The sequence below is a fragment of the Schistocerca piceifrons genome, chromosome 3 (genome assembly GCF_021461385.2).
Source record: "Schistocerca piceifrons isolate TAMUIC-IGC-003096 chromosome 3, iqSchPice1.1, whole genome shotgun sequence".
NCBI classification, from domain to species: Eukaryota; Metazoa; Arthropoda; class Insecta; order Orthoptera; family Acrididae; genus Schistocerca; species Schistocerca piceifrons.
In genome coordinates, this window is record NC_060140.1 from 740,493,745 (window position 1) to 740,515,506 (window position 21,762).

The 21,762-nt window shown below is 47.0% G+C and overlaps 1 protein-coding gene across 1 annotated transcript in view; it reads left to right on the forward strand.

Moving 5' to 3' along the window:
* LOC124788026 (syntaxin-7) overlaps positions 1-21,762 on the forward strand; it is a 98,351-nt gene that overhangs the window by 38,333 nt on the left and 38,256 nt on the right. Inside the window, exons 2-4 of the mRNA XM_047255086.1 lie at positions 4,593-4,830; positions 4,952-5,117; positions 5,199-5,460. Coding sequence (XP_047111042.1) covers positions 4,607-4,830; positions 4,952-5,117; positions 5,199-5,460 — 652 coding nt within the window. The 5' untranslated portion in view covers positions 4,593-4,606. The remainder of the gene's footprint in view (positions 1-4,592; positions 4,831-4,951; positions 5,118-5,198; positions 5,461-21,762) is intronic.

Sequence of the window (21,762 nt, forward strand, 5' to 3'; positions counted from 1 at the left end):
CCCATCCTGGCCAATCTGTTGGCTTGTTCACTGCCACCGATCCCTGAGTGGCCAGGGACCCACACTAGGTTTACCCTATTGCTTCCTCCTAGCTCCACCATAGCCCTGTGACATTCTGCAACAATCCGAGATCTTGTTGCAGGAGCTGCCAATGATTTCAGGGCTGCCTGGATGTCAGGCTGTCTTTGTAGCACCTATGCATATTCTCCTCCAAACACACCCTGATTGCAGTATTTCAGCTTGTAATAATGAGGCCAGTTTTCCTAGAGAGATGATGCTCTCCAGTCTTGGCTGAACCCCGTACATCCTGGTCCCAGCATCTTGGCCTGATTTCGACCCATCAGTGAACCAGACAGTCTCCCGTACAGTGTTGAACTGTTTTTTCCCAGTGCTCCCTGTTTACAATTATTATATTGTAAGGCTTGTTGAAGCAGTTGGGAGTTATTATGTAGTTGGCCGGCATTTCTGCAACCATTCCTATATTTACCTCACTCACTATTTTAGTGTGTGGTTCTGTGTAATGGAGACATGTCCAGCATGGTTTCCATCCCAGTCATTGGTGTGTTGCTAATTCTGCCTGTTATGGCTAGGCAGGCCAGTCTCTGCACCTTAGCGAGATCCTTAGCTGTAACCTGCTATTCTACCTTCTTCTACCACACTATGACCCTGTAGGAGATCCTAGGTCTAACCACTGTGGTGTATATCCAGTGCATACCTCTGGGGCTGAGGGCCCAGTTTTGTTGCCACAAGCTCTTTAGTAGCTCTACCAGCACTCACTAGAGTACCTTTCGCCTTGGAGCAAATGCTCTTAAAGTGAGGGTTCCATGTTAGTTTCTCTTATAAGATTACCCTTAGATATTTCACTATCCCCTTCACAGGTAGAGTTTCATCGAAAAGCTTTAGATTCCAACTTGAGTTTTGGATATGCTTCTTCGTGAATGGCACAACAACAGTCTCCTTAGGATTAAGCCTTAGATCCTGTTTCCTGCACAATGTCCATCGCACTTTGTGCCATATTCCTGACTGTGTCAGTAAATTTGCGTATCATTGGAAAAGCATTGTCTGGAATTTAGTTCCTCAATGATTTCATTCACCACTAGATTCAACAATAAAGGGGACAAAATGCCTCCTTGTGGACAACCTCTATTGGTGTTAATTACCATCTTTTTGTTCATCATGGTGGCCTCTACCTTCCTTCCACTAAGCATGGCCCTGGTCCACCTACATATAGTGGTCCCGAGGTCATGTACCTCTGCTGCCCTAACCATGGAATCAAAGGTTGTATTCCTACAGGTCCCCTTGATGTCCAGGACGATGCAGAGGGCTATTTCTTGAAAGTGAAGTGCTCTCTTCACCTTCTCAATGAGTTGGTGGAGAGCTGTCTCACATGATTTACCTGGTTGATATGCATGTTGGTTAGAATGTAGAGGAGCCCTGGTTAGCCTCCTCTCCTCAGAATATACATTAACCATTTTTTCCAATGTTTTAATAATGGAGCAGGACAAACTGATTGGTCTCATATCCTAGGCCTTGGTATGATCAGTTCTCCTTGGCTTTGGAATAAAGACAACCTTCACTGCCCACCAGGCATTGGGAATGATTTCTGCTTCTAGGCTAACCCTGAATAACCTGCATAGGACTCATAAGATTCTCTCCTGCTTGTTGCAGAAGAGCTGGAAAGATTCCATATGGGCCAGGTGACTTGAACGGTTGGAATGTTCCCTCCGCCCATTGGATTTTACTGAAGTCGATACACTCCTTGGCTGATTCCCAGTCCTCTCTTCGAATGCCTGAGAACCATTCTCTCTCATGGATCGCATTCTGGTCTGTGTTATCCACCAGAGCATATTGAGGATAATGAATTTTGAGGACCAATCCAGTGTCTCGTGTGCTGTCTTTGTATATTATCCATCTTCCTTCCTCAATGTACCTCCTGGATTAGTTGGTACTCTAGTGAGGGTTTTGTGAAGTCTGGCTTGAGCAGCTGTGCCCTCCACCTCCTCACAGAAATGCCTTCCAGGATGCCTCCTTTGCTTGTCTAATTTTAAGGTTGTAGTTAACAGGGGCCTCATGATATTTTACCCATTGTTCTTTGTCTCGCAATGTTAAACAGTCTTTGTACCAGTCTTCTTTGCATTTCTAAGTTGTTGTTCCACCAAGGCACACTCCTATTTGTGCACTTATTGGTGATTGCACAGTTGTCCTGGTGGCCTCATGCCAGGTCACTATGGCAGAGGTGACAGCCTCTGCTACTTCCTCAAACTCTGCTGGATTCCTTATAGAGGTTTTAATTTCTGATAAACTTAAGTCAAGGTCCCTCCTATATGTCTCAGTCTGTTTTCCTGGGATTCCTATAGGCCGTGGTCTGTCTGATTCGCATTTCAACCTTCAATTTGATATACATGTTGTCCGATGAGGACAGCTGTAATGCCCCGTGCCGTTGTTCGACATAGCTGCCCATCATAATGGAACCAAAGATTATGTCAATTACTTCTTCCCTTCTGCTGTTCCTGAATGTAGTCATCACCCCTATTCAGGACCTCCAAGTTGTTAGACATGAGAAATTCAAGATGGTACTCACCTCTACTGTTGGTGTCCTTACTGCTCCTCACTAGGTTGTGGGCAAGGGTATAATATCCAACCAACAGTTGCCCACCTTGCTGATGACAAGCTTCTATCAGTCGTCTCACCTCCAGAGGAGGAGGAGGACAGCTGTCTTCATAAGCAAGGTATGCTGAGGCCAAAACAATTTCCCTCATGATACCTTCCTTATGTTGCTGCATCCTGATTGTCACCAGGTCCTGGGAACTGAAATCCACCATTGGCATGAAAGAAATTCCATTTCTCACATAAATGCATGTTCTGGAGCTCCTTAGATTTCTAGCATAAATCAACTTACCTCCAGTACCACCGAGGCCCGATACACCTCCATTACATAAGTAAGTTTCTTGTATTAGGGCCATGTCCAGTTCCTGTCACCCCGGGTGACGGCTCAGGGCAGTAGTGGTTCCTTTACTGTACTGCAGATTAATCTACAGCATCTCAAGTCTCCATCTTGCTGCCATCATTGCTTTTGAGGTAATTGATAACACTAACGGCAATCTGTGAGGACCCTAAAAACAATTTCAGGTCTTGCTCTTGCTTTGCCTTCAGGGGCTTCTCTCCAACCTCCACCATCAGGGTTCATCCTTCTGGTACAGCCTTCTGGTTGACTACTCTCCAATCCTTTGTCGAGACTTTTGGGGTCTGGACCCCTATTTTCTCAAACAGAATCTTTGGAGAGACATCCTTAGGGATCTTTGGTAACCTTATTGATTCCTTTGTAGTTTTAAGCAGCTCAGCTGCCGTCTTGATGAGCAGCTTCGCATCCTCCCACGAGGACCTTGTCCTTGAGGCATTCCATCGTGTGCACCTTATCACAGACAAAAATGAGGGCACCGTGATCTAGATAGAACCTCCTGAATTTGGGTCCTGGGCCAGCATCCCTCCCCCTCCCCCCCCCCCCCCCCCCAATCTTTTTAAAGAGGGCCATCTGCACGAACTCCTCCTACTGTGATGTGATTCTTATCAGTGGAGAGCCTTCTTGGATAACTGCCATGTTAAAAACCGAGACTGCAATACCATAGATCCGTTTCCCGATTTCTTGCCTCGGCTTTTTCTGGACTCGCTTATCCTGAGAGGAGGGAGTCTTAGATTCCACCCATATCATCTTGTTACCTATCTTTGACATTGAAGGGTCTGCATATCCCCTTCAACCTGAGACAATTTTTTCTTGGGGGTCTTGGGCTCAAGCCCTTTTAATTCCCTCCACTTTTGTTTGGGAAGTCATGCTTTTCCTGCCTTTTGTTTCTGTTCCCTGTGAAGTTTCCTCCTCTGGGCCCCAGACAAGTCTTTAATCTTGATCTAATCCAACTTCTCAGTTACAGTTCCCACTTCTTACTCAGGTTTAGACCCTGATTCAGTAGTGGGAGTGCATTCCATTGGTCCTGACCCTGATGTTTGAGTGTCTGAGGTCTCAGTTTGCCCCTCAGTTTGTTTTAAATTATTTTTGTCAGTTGTGTCCATCTTGGTCCCATAAGATTCGGGGATCTACATGGTCCACACCACTGAAACCCCATGTGGTGTAAGGTTACTTACTTGGGAGCTCGCCCAGTTTCCCTGAGGCTCTGTTTGCAACACATTTTCCCATGTGCCATGCATGCCTCACCATGGTTTGCATTGCATCTTGGTTTGGGGAAGGGAATTGGGTAAGGACTAAGAGTGGATAAGGAGGACAGTATGTTGTGGGCCACTCTTAGTCTGATCCATCAGCTAAGGCCTTTCCGGCAGTAGGTTCTCTACCTTCAGCATAGCCTCAGCTTCACATGGATACGCAAGCCTCTCCACCCACACGAACAGTGCTCCATCAAGCTGTAAACTTTGACACACAAGTAACAAGCTCACAAGAAATACTAATTATAAACCAATAATAACTGAAGTTAGCAAGACATTACGATAAAGAACTTTTCCAAGGGATGAATACCAATTATGAATAAAGATTTCCATAGATATGCTGTATGTTGTACAGCCCTTCTTGTATTTTTGTTTCGCAGAATCTGTGGCAGAAATGTCAGAATCACTGGCATCTGGTTACCAGAGAAACTATGGATCAACAAGTACTGTACCGAATGTTGAAATTGTAGGTCAGCAGTTCAATTCAGAAGCAGTAAAGCATTTATCAGAGAGTGTTGCAACGAATATATACACCATTAACAATGGCTGGAAAAATCTGGAACAAGCATACAAAAGTATTGGAACTGACAGAGACAGTCAAGGCCTCAGGGACAAAGTGTAAGAAAATAGTGATCACTTAAATTAGTTTAGATATCCCATCAGCAGCTGTATTAAAAATAAATAAAAATTAGGTGACAACATTACTTTAGGTTGTAATTGCTTGATCTTTTCCTTCCAGGCATGTCACACAGTTGAGTTGTAATCAGATAGTAGCACAAACTACAAAAGATCTTCATAAACTTACATCTCTTGTGAGAAAGGGAGACAAGCAAAATAAGCTTCGTGTTGAGAAATTAACAAGTGATTTTAAGGAAGCATTACAATGTTACAGTAAATTCCAGAAGGTATGCTGATGATATAAGAAAAAAGGGATCTCTCTTTTTGTAATTTCTATTTTATTTTGCTTTCTAATTGTGTTGTATTAGCAAGTTGCAGAAAAGATGAAGATACACTTGCTCACAAGGCAGACATCAACAACCAGTTATAATGAGGACACAGAACAAGCCTTTTTTGAGCAACAAGAAAAACTGGCAGCCCAGAAGAATTTACAGAAAAATTTGGAATTTGAAACAGAAATGCTATTGGAGAGGGAACAGACAATGAGAAAGATAGAAGAAGATGTTTTGGATATAAATGAAATAATGAGAGAGTTAGGTGCAATGGTGCATGAACAAGGTGAAACTATTGGTAAGTGCCACATTTTCAGATAGTGATGTGATTTCTCTATGTCTGTCTGTCTCTTCTCTCTCACAACCTGTTCCACTCCCCTCATTGCTCTGTCTTCCCCCTTCCCCGTTGTTTCCCCTGTTTCTCCCTCCTCCCTCCCCCCTCCCCCCTCCAAATCCTCAATCCCCAATTGCTGCTCCCCCTTTTGATCCCCTTATGAAAGGCTTCTTGTTGCAGGCACACCATGAAAGTCAGCGTTGGTCCTTGGTGGCAGTGCTATGGCTGAACAAAACTGTTGTATTTCTATTTGCACCTGCACTAATGACCATTATATCAACACATCTAAGGTCCCCCTGCGGGTTCGGGGGTTAGAATTGGCCCGGGGTATTCCTGCCTGTCGTAAGAGGCGACTAAAAGGAGTCTCAAATGTTTCGGCCTTCTGTGATGGTCCCCTCTTGGGTTTGACCTCTTTTTTTTTCCAAATTTCCGTTGTCAGTGCGTGCCATTTGGGGAAGGACACCTTACGTGGTGTTTTTCTATTGGTCCATCATGCTCCACCATCTTGCATGTTACCTATTGTCGTGTGGGGGGGACTACGCCCAACATCTTCTGGGTTGTCTCCTTCTCGCCTTGTGCGCACTCTTCTTCTTAGCGCCTACGACAACTGTGGACCCTTTCAACACCTAAAATCCAGCACGGTAGCCAGTCCTTTGTGGTGGGGTCGTCATGTACCCTCTTGGTGGTAGCCCCCTGACCACGCAGGGATTGCACTACAGATGCCAGAGCTGTTTCCTCCCCATGCATGCCAAGGAGTATTTGCCCATCTTGTCTGGGGCACGGGGACTCCAGGCAACGGGATATCGGCCAGGTACCCGTTGCTTTGGCTGGGTGGCGCCCTTGGGGAGAGCCCTCGTTCGGAGTAGGTGGCATCTGGGCGGATGTGGCGCAATGAAGTGCAATAAATCACACCAAGCTGGTGGTCGCACGGCCACCAGCGTCTCTAAGCGTGGTAGAGTAGACTTTGATGCTGCACAATATGACCCTCAGTCGTTCCCCTCGTTGGCTGCGCCATGGGAGGGACGCCGATCTAGTGCCAAGCGGGAGTCTTACGTACCGCAATACCTTGTCTGCAGCAGGACTGATGGTGACTCCTTTCTCATGACGAAGCCTCTGTTTTTTGTGGAACACCTGGAGGATAAGTTTGGGGAAGTGGCGGGGTTGTCTAAAATGAGGAATGGGTCCATCCTCCTCAAGACGTCCTCCCCAGCCCAGTCACGAGCGTTGCTCTTGTGCGATAAGCTGGGTGACGTCCCTGTTACCGTCACTCCCCACAGTAGCTTAAATATGGTCCAGGGGATTATTTACCATCGTGACCTCTTATTACAATCCGATGACAAGCTGCGAGCCGACTTGGAACGACGTGGTGTACATTTTGTCCGTCATGTACATAGGGGGCCCAAGACTAACAGGGTGGCCACCGGTGCCTTTATCTTGGCCTTCAAGGGTGATGTCTTGCCCGAGAAGGTCAAGGTGATGGTTTACTGTTGCGACGTGAAGCCATACGTCCCTCCCCCGATGCGGTGCTTCCAGTGCTGGAAGTTTGGGCATATGTCCTCCCGTTGCCCATCCAGCGCTACATGTCGAGATTGCGGACGCCCCTCTCATCCCGATTCTCCATGTGCACCCCCGCATGTATGTGTCAACTGTGGGGAGCACCACTCTCCATGCTCGCCGGATTGCCCCGTTCTTCATAAGGAACGGAAGATCATGGAATTTAAGACCCTGGACCAGCTTACTTATCGAGAGGCAAAACTGAAATATGAAAGGTTGTATCCTGCTTCCATTCGACCATCTTATGCTGCAGCCACGTTATCGTCGCCCACGCGAGCGACGGTTGTCGCCTCATCTGTGCCGCCTTCAGTGGGCCCTCGGGGCCGTGTATCTCTGTCTGGCCCCCTCGTGTCTGGGGGCAAGCCTTCCTCTGTTGCCCCCTTAGCAGTTGGGGGCAAACCCTCTTCTGTCGCTCCCCCCATGCTTACTTCGGGAGTGACATCTGCTCCACAACCGGGAGGCTCGATTCCTCCCCCTCCTTCTCCGCCGGCGTTGCCTCCGCCGGTTCCTCTCTCGCGGAAGGGGTCCCTCGGGGCTCTCCCTTCCTCCGTTTCTTCTCCCTCCCAGCCAGATGTCAGCCAGTGGCTGAAGGTTCCGCCACCTGCTGGTCGTAGGGCTTCTGCGTCGTCGTCAGCCTCCGACGCTCCTTCAGAGAAGCTCTCCCAGCCCTCTCACCCTAAGGGCCGACGTGAGAAGAAGGAACGGCATGTGTCCAAGAAGAAGGACGTTCCGGCGGTTTCAGCACTGCCTGCTGTACATAGTCCTGGCTCCGGGGATGAGGTGGAGATCCTCGCCTCTGCCGCGGATCTCGCCCTCACGGAACCCTTGGGGGCCTCTCGTATGGACTCAGCTGACTCTCCCCCGGTGGCGGCAGTTGGCTCTGAAGTGCTGTCTGCCTCTTAGTCGCATTCAAGCCCTCCCAGTCCCTTCCTGCTTCCATTCTCCAATGGAACTGCGGTGGTTATTTCCGCCACCTGCCTGAGCTCCGGATGCTTCTGAGTGATTCCCCTGTTCTCTGCATTGCTCTGCAGGAAACTTGGTTTCCTGCACTGCGGACCCCCACCCTTCGCGGTTATCGGGGATACTATAAGAACCGTGCTGCCTGTCAACGAGCGTCAGGTGGGGTTTGCCTCTTTGTTCACCACTCTGTCTGTAGCTCGCCAGTACCCCTTCAGACGCCTTTAGAGGCAGTTGCTGCCAGGGTTGAGCTCTCGCCGGCTATTACTGTTTGCTCTGTTTACATTCCTCCGGATGGGGAGCTCCCCCGACATGTATTGGCTGCGCTGCTGGCTCAACTCCCGCCACCATTGCTGCTTCTGGGCGATTTCAATGCCCACAACCCTCTATGGGGTGGGACTGTCTCTGATGACCGCGGTCGGGCCGTGGAGCATTTGTTGGCTCAGCTCGACCTTAGCCTCTTGAACACCGGTGCTCCCACGCATTTCAGTGTTGCCCATGGCTCGTTCTCGGCCATCGATCTCTCTATTTGCAGCCCCGGACTTGTCCCATCCCTCCACTGGAGGGTGCACCCTGACCTGTGCGGTAGTGACCATTTTCCCATCTATTTGTCACTACCCCAGTGCCGTTCTTCTGGGCGCCTGCCCCGCTGGGCTCTCCACAGGGCAGACTGGCCGGCTTTTACTTCTGCTGCAGCCGTTGAGTCTCCCCCACAGGGTGACATTGACGAGGTGGTCCGTGTTTTAACCACGTCCATCATTTCAGCGGCCGAGGCTGCCATCCTCCCCAATCTTCTGGCCTCCCTCGGAGGAAGGCTGTACCCTGGTGGTCGCCGGAGATTGCTGAGGCTATTCGCGACCGTCGGCGGGGTCTCCAGCGTCATAGGCGGCACCCGTCTCTCGAGACCCTCATCGCCTTTAAGAGGCTCCATGCCTTGGCCCGTCGTCTTATTGCACGGCGTAAGCAGGAGTGCTGGGAGATGTATGTCTCATCCTTGGGCTCCCATGTCTCCCCCTCGCTCGTGTGGTCCCGGATCCGGCGGATTTATGGATACCAGACCCCTATGGGTGTCCCTGGGCTCTCCTTGGACGGCGCTGTCTGCACGGACGCTGCCGCCATTGCTGAACGGCTTGCCGCGCACTTTGCTCAGAGCTCTGCGACTGCATCTTATCCCCCCGCCTTTCGCTCTCTCAAGGAGCGAGCCGAGCGGACGCCGTTCTCATTCCACACGCGTCATTCTGAAACATACAATGCTCCTTTCAGCGAGAGGGAATTCCTCTCTGCCCTCGCCGATTGCCCTGATACAGCACCAGGCCCAGACTGCATCCATGCGCAGATGCTGAAGCATCTCTCCAGGGACTGCCAGAGACACATTCTCGCGATATTTAATCGCATTTGGAGCGAAGGCGTGTTCCCGTCGCAATGGCGAGAGGGTGTTATTGTCCCCATCTTGAAGCCCGGTGCGGACCCACTGGCGGTGGACAGCTATCGTCCCATTACCCTCACCAACGTTTTGTGCAAATTGCTCGAACGTATGGTGGGGCGGCGTTTGTGTTGGGTCCTTGAGTCGCGCGGTCTCCTCGCTCCATCCCAGGGTGGCTTCCGTCGGGGCCGGTCTGCAGTGGACAATTTGGTGTGGCTGGAATCTGCTGTCCGTACGGCCTTTGCCCGACGTCAGCATCTCGTTGCTGTATTTTTCGATCTGCGGAAGGCGTATGACACGACATGGAGGCATCACATCCTCGCCACGTTGCATGAGTGGGGTCTTCGTGGTCGGCTCCCGCCTTTTCTTCAAAGCTTTTTATTGCGCCGCTCTTTCCGGGTGCAAGTCGGTGCCACCTCTAGTTCATCTTATATACAGGAAAATGGGGTCCCGCAGGGCTCAGTGTTGAGCGTCTCCTTATTTCTGGTGCCCATTAATGGTCTGGCTGCAGCAATGGGGTCGTTGGTGTCTCCTTCTTTGTATGCCGACGACTTCTGCATCTCATTTAGCTCCACGACTACGGGAGTCGCCGACCGCAGGCTGCAAGTCGCCGTTCGCAAGGCAGCATCATGGGCTCTGACTCGTGGTTTTCAGTTCTCTGCACCCAAGACTCGAGTTATGCACTTCTGCAGGTGTCGGACGGTCCACCCTCATCCTGAACTTTACCTCGACAGCCACCTGCTTGAAGTGGTGGACACTTGCCGCTTCTTGGGACTCGTGTTTGATGCCCGGCTCACTTGGGTTCCTCATGTTACTCAGCTGAAGCAAAAATGCTGGTGGCACCTCAACGCCCTCCACTGCCTTAGCCACACGTCTTGGGGTGCAGATCGCTGCACGCTGCTGCGATTGTACAGAGCCCTTGTGCAGTCCTGGCTTGATTATGGGAGCCTGGCCTATGGGTCTGCGTCACCCTCAGTGTTGAAGTTCGCACCAGCCCCGTGGATAGTCTACTGGTGGAGGCCGGGGTTCCCCCGCTGCGGATTCGCCGCCATCGTCTGCTCGCCGACTATGCTGTCCACGTGCATTGCTCGCCAGACCATCCCAATCGTCGCCTGCTTTTCCCTGCTATGGTCCTCCATCTGCCCGAACGGCGACCTAGGTCTGGGCTTTCCGTAGCTGTCCGTGTCCAGTCCCTGCTGTCAGAACTGGGGTCATTCCCTCTTCTGCCTCCCTTCCGGGTCCGTACACCTACGCCTCCCTGGTGTTTGCCCCGGCCGTCCGTCCGTCTGGATTTGGCACAGGGACCTAAGGACTCGGTTCCGCCTGTGGCCCTCCGTCGCCGTTTTCTTGCGCTCCTCGAATCATTTCCGGGCTGTGAGCCTGTCTACACTGATGGTTCCCTGGTTGATGGTCGCACTGCCTACGCTTTTGCTCACGCTGCCCATGTTGAGCAACGCTCCTTGCCGGCTGGCTGCAGTATTTTTACTGCAGAGCTGGTGGCCATCTCGCGCGCTCTTGAGCATATGCGTTTCTGCTCAGGTAGGTCCATCGTCATCTGCAGTGACTCCCTGAGCAGCCTTCAGGCCATCGACCGCTGCTATCCCTCTTCTCCTCTGGTGTCCTCTATTCAGGAGTCTGTTTCCGCCATTGTCCGTTCTGGTCGTTCGGTGGTCTTGGTTTGGACGCCAGGTCATGTTGGCATCCCGGGGAACGAACGTGTTGACAGGCTGGCCAAAGGGGCGATCGACGCCCCAGCTTTGGAGATCGGCCTCACAGCTTGCGACCTGCAGCTGGTGTTGCGCCGTAAGGTGCTTGGGGTGTGGTCTGTTGAGTGGCGTGGCATGACAGCCCTGAATAAACTGCGGGCTGTCAAGGAGACGACCGATGTGTGGCGCTCCTCCCTGCGGTCTTCTCGCAGGGAGTCTGTTATCTTGTGTCGGCTCCGCATCGGCCATACATACCTGATGCACGGCCATCTTTTGCGTCAGGAGGATCCCCCCCTGTGTCGGTGTGGGTCCCGGCTGACGGTCGCCCACGTTTTATTGGAGTGTTCCCGACTGCGCACCCTTCGGCAGTCTTTTAATCTCCCGGGCACCTTGTCTTTGATTTTATGCGACGATGCCTCCATGGCTGACAGTGTTTTACATTTTATCCGTGCTAGTCCTTTTTATGGTTCCATTTAGAGTGGTCCTGCACCTTTCCCTTTGTGTGTCTCTTGTCCTCGAGTCTCTCATATTTGGTTGCAGATTTTAGTGTGTAGTCGGTTGGTTGACTCTTTCTTTCCCTTTTTTGTTGTCGTGGTCAGTCCACCAGTCTCCGGTCAACTTCTTTGTTCTGTTTCCTTTTGTCTGGTGTCTTCGTGTCTGTAGTGTTCGTTACCGCATTTGTGTTCTTTTAGGGCCTGGGGGGGAGTCTCCTTCCCCTTGGGGTTTTACTTGTTTCGTGCATTTCTGTCTCGCCTTTTTTTTGGAATGGGGGACTGATGACCTTAGCTGTTTAGTCCCCCTTAAACATCTCAACAACCACCACCACCACATCTAAGGTTTCATTCTCACATTCATTGGCTTTGCTAACTTACAATCAGTCACCTTCCAACCTAACCTAGAGCTTGGCCGATAGGGCTGCACTGCAAATATTTGTGTCACCACCAACTACATTCCAAAAGCTAATATAGACATAAAAGAAATATTGTCAGTGTTCTGTTCTTTTTATGTTTTTACATGTATGACTTAACGTGCCATGTCATCTTTGTGCTATGGGCCAAAACTGATTTTTGTATCACTACATTCAGTTGACCTAGAGCTACAGTCTTCTGGCCTAGTATCCAATGCATGTTCTTTTGGGTTTAAGACCAGAGTAGTAATCTGTCCATTCTAGATACATGCTGTCTTCATGTTGCAAATACTTATCCACAACGCTAGCCTTGTGTTAGGCATTATCATTCATCACGTGGAACAAGTTGTGTGTCCACTTTCATTCTTTAAATTCCGTATACTGATGATATCTATCATTGTGGGTTTCATTCCTCCAAAAAGCACTGATAGTTCTATTTGCTAACAATGCAAGTATTATAACCAAGCCTAATTGAGAAACTTTTATACTTGAAATTGTAAATAAAGCTTTCAACTACTCTGCAAATGGAGTGTTGCTGAACATAGATTAAACATATTGTGTACTGCATAATGTCTGTCTACACTATTATAAGTAATACATGAGATCAGTAAATGAAACAGTCTATTCTAAATTCTTAGATGTTTACACCTCAGGGGATTCACAACTCTTTTGCAATTACATATGTACTAAGTGCAGGGTCCCAAGCTAATACAGCATCTACTTCCTTTCCTGTGCTGCAGTCTCTCATCTCTGCTTCCTTATTTTGCTCTCTTTATCATGGTAGCAGCTTTTGATGTCAACCCAGCTATTCCCTGCCTTTTTTTCCCTAGAAACATGCTTTCATTCACCACCTTTGGCTAAAATAGCTGTCTTTCTGGACCTGACCTTAATTTTCCAAATTTTCCATAGTGTGGACTGACTAGGGAAACACCTTAAATAATGACTACTGCATGCAGAGTTAAAGATCTGCACAAATACCTCTCTAGGTCCTTATTTTCACTTCAAAGCTAACACAGTTGCCAATCCAACACGATGGGGTTGTCATGTACCCTTTTGGTTGAGCATCCCCCCCCCCTCCCCCCCTGTCTCCACCAATCTCCCCGTACATAATAGGGATCACACTGCTGATGCCTGAGCTGCTAGTGCTCACAGCCCCATGTATGCCAAGGAGTAGATGCCCGTCTTCCTGTGGCATCGGGACCCCTGGTAATGGCCATTGTGCCAGATTGCCTTTGCTACAGCTGGGTGGTGTCCACAGGCACAGCCTTTGTTCAGAGTGGCTAACATCAGGGCAGATATTTTGCACAGGAAACATATTAAATCACAGTAAAACAAAAGCCATTCTGATGTGGTTGTCTCTTCCAGGTAGGTATCAAAACTTCAGTGCGGACAGTTACAGCCGTACCGCTTTCCATATCACTGCTCTTCCATGGTAAGAGGAACAAGTCACACATCCAGGGGTGAAACAGTTAATCCGGTACTTACATACTCAAGGTGATGGGCATACTTTTACTGTGACAAAACCATTGTCTTTTGTGGAAAATGTTGAACATAAATTTGGAGAAGTTGAATCATTAGGAAAAATTAGAAATGATCACTATTATTTAAATCCTTTTCTGCTGGACAATCTACTGCTCTTCAGGCATGTGAACATCTAAGTGAGAAGAATCCTGACCAGTGTGCCTGGCTCCTTCACACTTAACCTGGACTCCTGTAACGTGATCATTCAGTGGAACTGTAATGTATATTACTGTCACTTGCTGGAACTACACCATCTTATTTCCTCTGCTTTTGCAATTTCCACTGTTTTACAAGAAACACACTTCACTGATTACCATTCCCCAGTGCTACTTGGTAATTGGGCTAGCCTTGATAGGCCATCTGGAGGTGTTTACATGTTGATTTGTACAGATTTGGTCAGTGAGTGGATTCCCTATTGCACCATGTTGAAAGCAATTGCAGTGTGAGTGCAAGCAACTTCAGCTTACACACCTCCAAGCAGGCCACTAATTTACCTTGAGTTGACCACCTTAATCCAACAACTACCCCCCATCCCCTCCCCCCTTTTTCCTACTTGGGGATTTCAGTATGCACCAGCTTCTTACCAATCAAGATCTGTCTTCTCATTGATGCTATTCCTAACCACTTCAGTGCCAACTGTGGCATATTCTCAGGTATTGTTCTAATGCTCCCTTCCCCCAGCCTCTTGACTTCATTGCATTGGTAATAACATGATGATCTTTGTGAGAGTGACCACTTTCTGATGATCCTGTCACTTCCTTACCACTGCCAGATGGACCAACCAACTCACTGGGTGTTTTGAAGAGTCAATTGGCAACTGTATGCCTCTGCTTTTACCTTTGCCCCCTCTGTTGTAATGTATTGATGAGGATGTGTAATATGTTTCTGATGTGATTACCCAAGCCGTTGGAACTGTTGTTCCCATTTTACAGGTCCCCTATACCAACAGCTGGTGCCATGATGGATGCCATGGTGGACCAAAGACATTGCTGGACCAAAGACATTGAAATAGCTGTTCAGGAATGGCAAGAGCCTTGCAATGTTTCAAGCAAAATCCTTAACAGATCAACGTTATTACTTAAAAAGGGACTTAATACTAAGGCTCACTGTCTAATTAAATACAGTAAGAATAAATACTAGGAGCACCACATCTCCTCTTTGGAAACATTTCTCTCTTCATTCCAGATGTGGACGAAGTTCCATAGGTTTGATTGATCAAGAACTGTTCTGGTCTAGTCCTTCAAGGTGGTCTTTGCATCAATGTGAGAGTTCTTGCTGAACACATTGCAACCTACTTTGGGGCAGCATCAGTGTGCTCTTCTTATCCAAGTACTTTTATACTGCAGAAAGGACAAGTTGAAGACTTCATCCATTTTACCCTCACCAAGCCAAATAATATAATGAACATTTCACTGACTGGGAAGTGGTTTAGGCTCTTGCCTCATCTCACTATGTTGCTCCAGGCCCTGATTCAATTCATAATCAGATGATCCAACATCTGAATGTTACTCACGGACTACATCCGGTGAGGGGCTTCTGTTTTATTTGGTTCGAAGCTGAATTCCCTTCATATTGGCAAGTAGTGTTGCCCCCTCAAGCCTTGCAAAAACCAACGTCTCTCAACAGCTACACACTGATTAGCCTCACCAACATGTTCTGAAACTGCTTGAAAAGATGGTTGCCCACAGATTATGCTGGGTTCTCGAGTCTCAGGGACTTTTGTCCTCCTATCAGTGTGGTTTCTGGGAGGGGTGATCCACAACTGACTACCTGTTCCATTGGGAAACAGCAATCCGATAGGTTTTTTCTAAATGACAACACGTCACTGCAGTCTTTTTTGACCTGCATAAGATATTCGAAACCACTTTCTGCCATCACATTTTACTTCCCATTCATGGCTGGGGCTTTCATTGCTCTCTTCCGATTTTTATTCATCAGTTTTTATTCCACCAATCCACCAGTTGTACAGAGTTTTGGGTTCATATTTCACTCAGCTCTCTACGGGTACACGAGAATGGCATCCCACAGGGCTTTATCCCAAGTGTCCTTCCTCACCACAATCAATGTGTTAGCGACCTCTGTACTGCATGTCGAGGACTTTTGCATTTTGTACAGCTTCCATTCAGTAGTATTGGCTGAACACTAGCTGCAAGGTGCCATCCAAAAGGCCTCAGTGTGGACCCTGTCCCATGGCGTCCAGTTCTCTCCTGGAAAAACAGGTCAAGCATTTCTGTCATTGTACCGAGGTCCGTCCTGACCCAGAACTCTACTTGGTAACCAGCACTCTAAAGTTGTTGCACAGTTCCATTGTTTTGGGCCTCCTTTTTGATAAAAAACTGACTTCACTTCCACACATTCATCAGCTAAAGACCGCCTTGCAGAAGCATAATGCACTTCGTTTCCTTGCCCACATTTTTTGGAATGCAGACCAAGCACTTTTCCATATTTACTGGGCCCTGGTCTCATCCTGACTGGACTGTGGTTGCCATGTTTATGGCTCTGTGAGGTCTTCGACTTTGAAATTGGTAGACCCAGTCCATCATTGTGGAGTCCATCAGTCCACTGATGCCTTCCTGACTAGTCCTGTAGACAGACTTTTTTGGTGAAGTGGGTATCTTACTTCTTCAGTACCAATTCTTTGACTGCTATTCAATCACAATTAGACAATCCTCTGATCATCTTGTGTGTCCCATTCTTTTTGCATTGACCTCCTGATGCTTGCCCTCGGGTGGGATTACCAGTTGGAATGTGCCTCGTGCTTTCTCATGCTTACCTGAACTGGGGTTCTGGGTAACTTTTCTGAACTCTACCCCTTTTCCTAAACCTTACCACTCCTTTTCCTTCACCCCTCTTCCTTCCCCCTCAACCCTTCTGCCAGGAGGAGGAGCCACTGGCTCTGGAAGCTTGCAAACTGTAATACCTTTAACTTGTGTGTTCTACTGCTGCTGCTTGGTTGAGTAGATTTTTCATCTGCCTAATTACATTACGTTTACAGTAGGGAGTGATATATTCAGTTATAAAAGTCATTGTCCACTTGTAGAATTTGCAATTATGGTTCATTGTCCTTGCAAATAACCAACTAACCAGTGGTATATTTACACAATCTTTTGTGGCAGACAGCTACAAGAGATGTCCAGAGAACAGCAAAAAATGCAGTTCCCTATGTTGTATGAATTAGAAAAGTTTTTCACTCTAGACTTAGCGGTGTTATGAGGATTTTAAGCACTTTTACTTTCTGCACCTTCTGCGTAACTGATCGATAGTGTTGCAGTTCTGACAAGTGCACAAATGAACAACATAAAAGCCACCATCACTAATAATCACATGTATGGTGAAATGTTTCCTGGGTATCTCTGCGACAGTTTTGCTAAGTAGTGCAATACTTTGGGCCAGAGGGTAGGCTTCTAATGTTAAATTTTTGTACTCTGGAAACAACTTCAAACAGTTCTAGTTGGGTGACAAGTGTACCTCAAATACATTAGCAACGATTGGAGTCCCAATTCATAGCAGACCCTACTGACTTGAACTTCTGTTATTCCTTGACATTTTCATGTATTGTCATGGCAATCTTTTTCTGTGGAGGCTGTAGCAACTACGAGGTGGGGGTCTGCTGCACAGAGGAAACATTAAGAATAGGAAGTGTGGCCAAAAGTGAGCCAATGCCAGTGTTGCCCCAAACAGTAACAATGCTGTCTCCATTGCCATTCAATTAAAATGGACATCAGAGAAACTCCATGCTCAGAGTGCTTGTCTCACTTCCAAACGACATTAAATTAAGTTTCTTCAGCAGTCGAAAATCTTCATTTATCAGTCCTAAATACATTGTGCAGCACATCACTGTAACAAAGTAGGGTGTTTCAGCATGACAGATGAATTGGCCACATCCTACACACAGGTGATGGCACTTTATCAATAAATCCTCTAAGGCAAGCTCACTACTGGGGGAAGGTCGTGTTTCTCTAATGTGCTGTAAGAAGCGATAAAATGATGTTGTAGATTATAAAAATAAATCCAAATACTGGGTCTGCTCTAGCAGATGTTCATAAGCTGTTGGCACAAAATCACTTCAGGTGAAGTCAGTCCAATAGAACAAAATTATAAAAACAGAAAATTGGTCATCAGCAGAAATGGAAACTTGGGGAAAGATTGTCTGCTTGGTTGAGGGCAGTTCAGAGATGTAGGTGTTTCATTGGGCAGGCTGATAGGGCCAAACCAGGAATAAATTTTCCATGGTATGTCACTCTACTTAGTGTAGTTCTTTTAGATTTTTATAAATTATCAGGTAATCAAATGCGTTGACATGCTTCTCACTGGGTAAGACTCACTTTACCAACGATAAACACTAGGTACTAGCACCAAACAAAATGCATTTGTTCAGTCAGCTGCATAGATCATTATTTATTAACCTATTAAAAAGGGTTACATTTTTCAAATTCTGCTTCTGCGTAGTCCCTGTGGCTGTATCATACAAATAGTTTGCATATTTTGTGATCTCTTGGATGAGCTGTTCCAAATATTCTTGGAACCTGGCATGCACCATCATGACGCCACATGGTAGCCTTTTTACCTGTACATTCCATGAGGTGTGTTTAAGACTGAGATATGCTGGGTTTCTTCATGCAAGTAAGCATTTGCTAAAACTGAGTGCATGCATTTGCCACTGCAGTACCCTGTTGCAGCATGACATTGAGCCTCGGTGGTGTCAAGGTGCACTGTCAAGCCTTCGACTGCCACTCAACCCAACATTGGCATCACAGGGCACTGACACTGTTCCTTTTTGCCAGGGCAGGAGCAAACGCATGCAAGCCTTTGCCGGTTTAGGTTGCTGGATCGGGGCAAGTTTGCCTCATATTGCTAACTGTGTAATGTGCATCTGAAGTTAATAAAGTATTGTTTCTCTATCATCAGTTTATCTATGTGGCCACAGTGGCCCATAGTAACAGCACTCTCCATACTGAGTACTGCAAGCACTCCCTATGCATAAAAAAATTGTCTGTGTGGCACCTGGGAGTCAAGATATCTGTACATGTTTGTGTCTAAATGTCACAGCACCCCCATTGTGTACTTGATGTTAACATCTAAAGTGATCATTAGCATTCTGGTATTTTTATCAATTGCCGTGTTAACCAGCATCATGCTGTGGAGAGGGGAGCCCAGACAAGACAGCATTCTGGTTTTCCTTTCCGTTGCAGACATAGCACACTGTCTTAATGTGGCCAGTGTCTGTGGCTATTCCTGATTTAGTAGTCCAGAAATTTTTTGTGTTAAGTTTTACTATTTTGTTTGCTACAGAGATAGCCTGTTGACAGTGTAGGTGGAGGGGCAACCATTAATTTTTGCTCAATCTACTGATAAGGAACACTGTTTGCTAATCCTCTGTACTTTGAGCAGATACCTTTGTACATTTTGCTCCAGTGACATAACTGAGGCAGAGGATGATGAACTTCTATCTTGTGTTAATTGATGTCACAATACTGCTTTGAAATAAAAGTAATTTCTGCATCATTGTTACATGTTTTGCTTAGACAACAGTACTTTATAAGATTAAGTTTAAATACTTAGTTCCTCACTACCCTCATAACTTGAATTGTGACTTATCGTGGCCCAACCTAGTTCTCATTTTAGACCATCTGCACCTGATTCACTGTGATTTCAAACTCTTGTCTCTGCCTATTGTCAACATTTTCCCCTTTGGTCTGCTCAGGATTCTGGCTGAAAGTGTGTGTCCATACACAAGAGCGTACACAATAATATGCTTGTATATGTGAGTGGTGGGCACATCAGGTCGGGTGCAGCATATCCAAGAGGGTTATGATGTGGATCCATGTAATACTTTGACTAGTAGATGATCATTAACTTTGATGGAATCCTAAATTGTGAGGGAGTTAGTGAGTGCTTCGACAGAAGTGCTTGTTACTATAATTTTGCACTTTTTCATTTGGAATGTCCTCTTGAGCAACTTCTCTTCAGAATGTGATACTTCGTGGTACAGTGTGCTCATCAGATGGTGTTGGCTTGTTAACAGTAGCAGAAATCCTGAAGTGCGCATGCTGTAAATGCAGGACTATTGTTATTTGAAAATTATTGCAGCAAGTGTCCCCTCTGTTGCGAATATTGCACAGATGGTCATTGATGTCGTGTTTTGTAACCATCTGTGCTACGTTTGGGAAGTAAGAGAGGCCATCAACTACTAGGAACCTCATTGCTTCCTGGAATCGATGTGTCCTTTTAGCTCAGACTGGGACCAGGCATTGAGGTGTTACTCTATGCGTACGTGGTTGTGGGAGCAGCCCTCGTACTTCTGGGCCATATGTGCGTGAATGGAGGGCTAGTAAATATGAAACTGTACTAGTGCATTCATCTGTACATACCCCATTTGCTGTATGAAGCAGCCCAAGTGTGTTGGGACAGTATGGGAGCAGAATAACAACCTGGTATTGAGTCATTTCTAGCTAATTGTGGTGACACAGTGAGAAAAACATACACCATACCAGATCATGTTCTCGCTTTCTGAGCATGGAGTCCCGGGTTCGATTTCCCGGTGGGGTCAGGGATTTTCACCTGCCTCGAGATGACTGGGTTTGTTTTGTCCCATCATTTCATCATCATTCATGCAAGTGGCGAGACTGGACTGAGCAAAGGTTGGGAATTTGTATGGGCGCTGATAACCATGCAGTTGAGTGCCCCACAATCCAATCATCATCATCATCATCATCTGAGATAAATTCTGTGGCTGGCCATGCTCACCAGCAGTCACTACCCCATAAAATTACAGGTCATGGTCTGTTTCAGTCATTACTTCTCTCACCTTGATTGGGAATTCATCACGGGCTGTTTGGAATTAAAGAGAGAACACAGTACTTTGTGCCTGTCGAGTTTCATATCTGGTATGCAAGACAGATGGGGAACAGAATGTGTGTTTGCATGCTGAGTGGTGGGCCAATAATTGCTAATGTAAATTTTGTCAGTAAGAAACAGTGTATAAGTTGTAGCCATTCCACTGTCTTATCAGGAAGCTTAGAGTGGGAAACGCTAAGTGTAATTGGCTTATGATTGGCGATCAAATATAACTTTGTCCCATACAGCTAAAAATGGAATTTCCTGCTGTCCTATATTATTGCTAGTGTCGCCTTCTCAGTTTTTGGATAGTATCGATGGGCCTCCAGTAACATTTAAACGCAAATGAAATAGACTGCACTGTACCGTTTGTGCATTTATTTGACAACCATTGCCAAAATCTGAAGGTTCTGTCATTATTGGAAGGCATTTGCTTGGGGCGAATGCCACTATACAGCGGGCTGTTCTAGGGCAATTTCTAAGCTGAAGGAAGGCTTTCTGGGATGTACAAATTTAACACCATTTCTTTTATGAGACTAAGTGGATAGCAGATTCAGACACAATGTTGTATGAACTTTTCATAATAATTGACTTTTACATAAGAACGACTGCAGTTCCTTTAATTTCATATGGAGTGGAAAGGTATTAATTGCATCCACATGGTCCTGTGAGTTTGTTAGCCCTTCTTTATTATCTAAGTGTGACTGGTATTTTAAGTTCTGCTTTCAAAAAATAACTTATTGAGGCAGCAAAGCAAGCCATAGGTTTGAAGCTCCTGAAATAATGCTCGTAGATTTTGCAATTACTGCTTCTGTGTGGCCCCTCATGCAATCATATAAATAGTTTGTGCAATTTGGGATATCCTAAATCAGTTGTTCATGGTTTATCTAAAATATAGTCACTAAAAATTACTTAATTTCATAATCTACAGGCAACTGCAAATACACTCCTGGAAATGGAAAAAAGAACACATTGACACCGGTGTGTCAGATCCACCATACTTGCTCCGGACACTGCGAGAGGGCTGTACAAGCAATGATCACACGCACGGCACAGCGGACACACCAGGAACCGCGGTGTTGGCCGTCGAATGGCGCTAGCTGCGCAGCATTTGTGCACCGCCGCCGTCAGTGTCAGCCAGTTTGCCGTGGCATACGGAGATCCATCGCAGTCTTTAACACTGGTAGCATGCTGCGACAGCGTGGACGTGAACCGTATGTGCAGTTGACGGACTTTGAGCAAGGGCGTATAGTGGGCATGCGGGAGGCCGGGTGGACGTACCGCCGAATTGCTCAACACGTGGGGCGTGAGGTCTCCACAGTACATCGATGTTGTCGCCAGTGGTCGGCGGAAGGTGCACG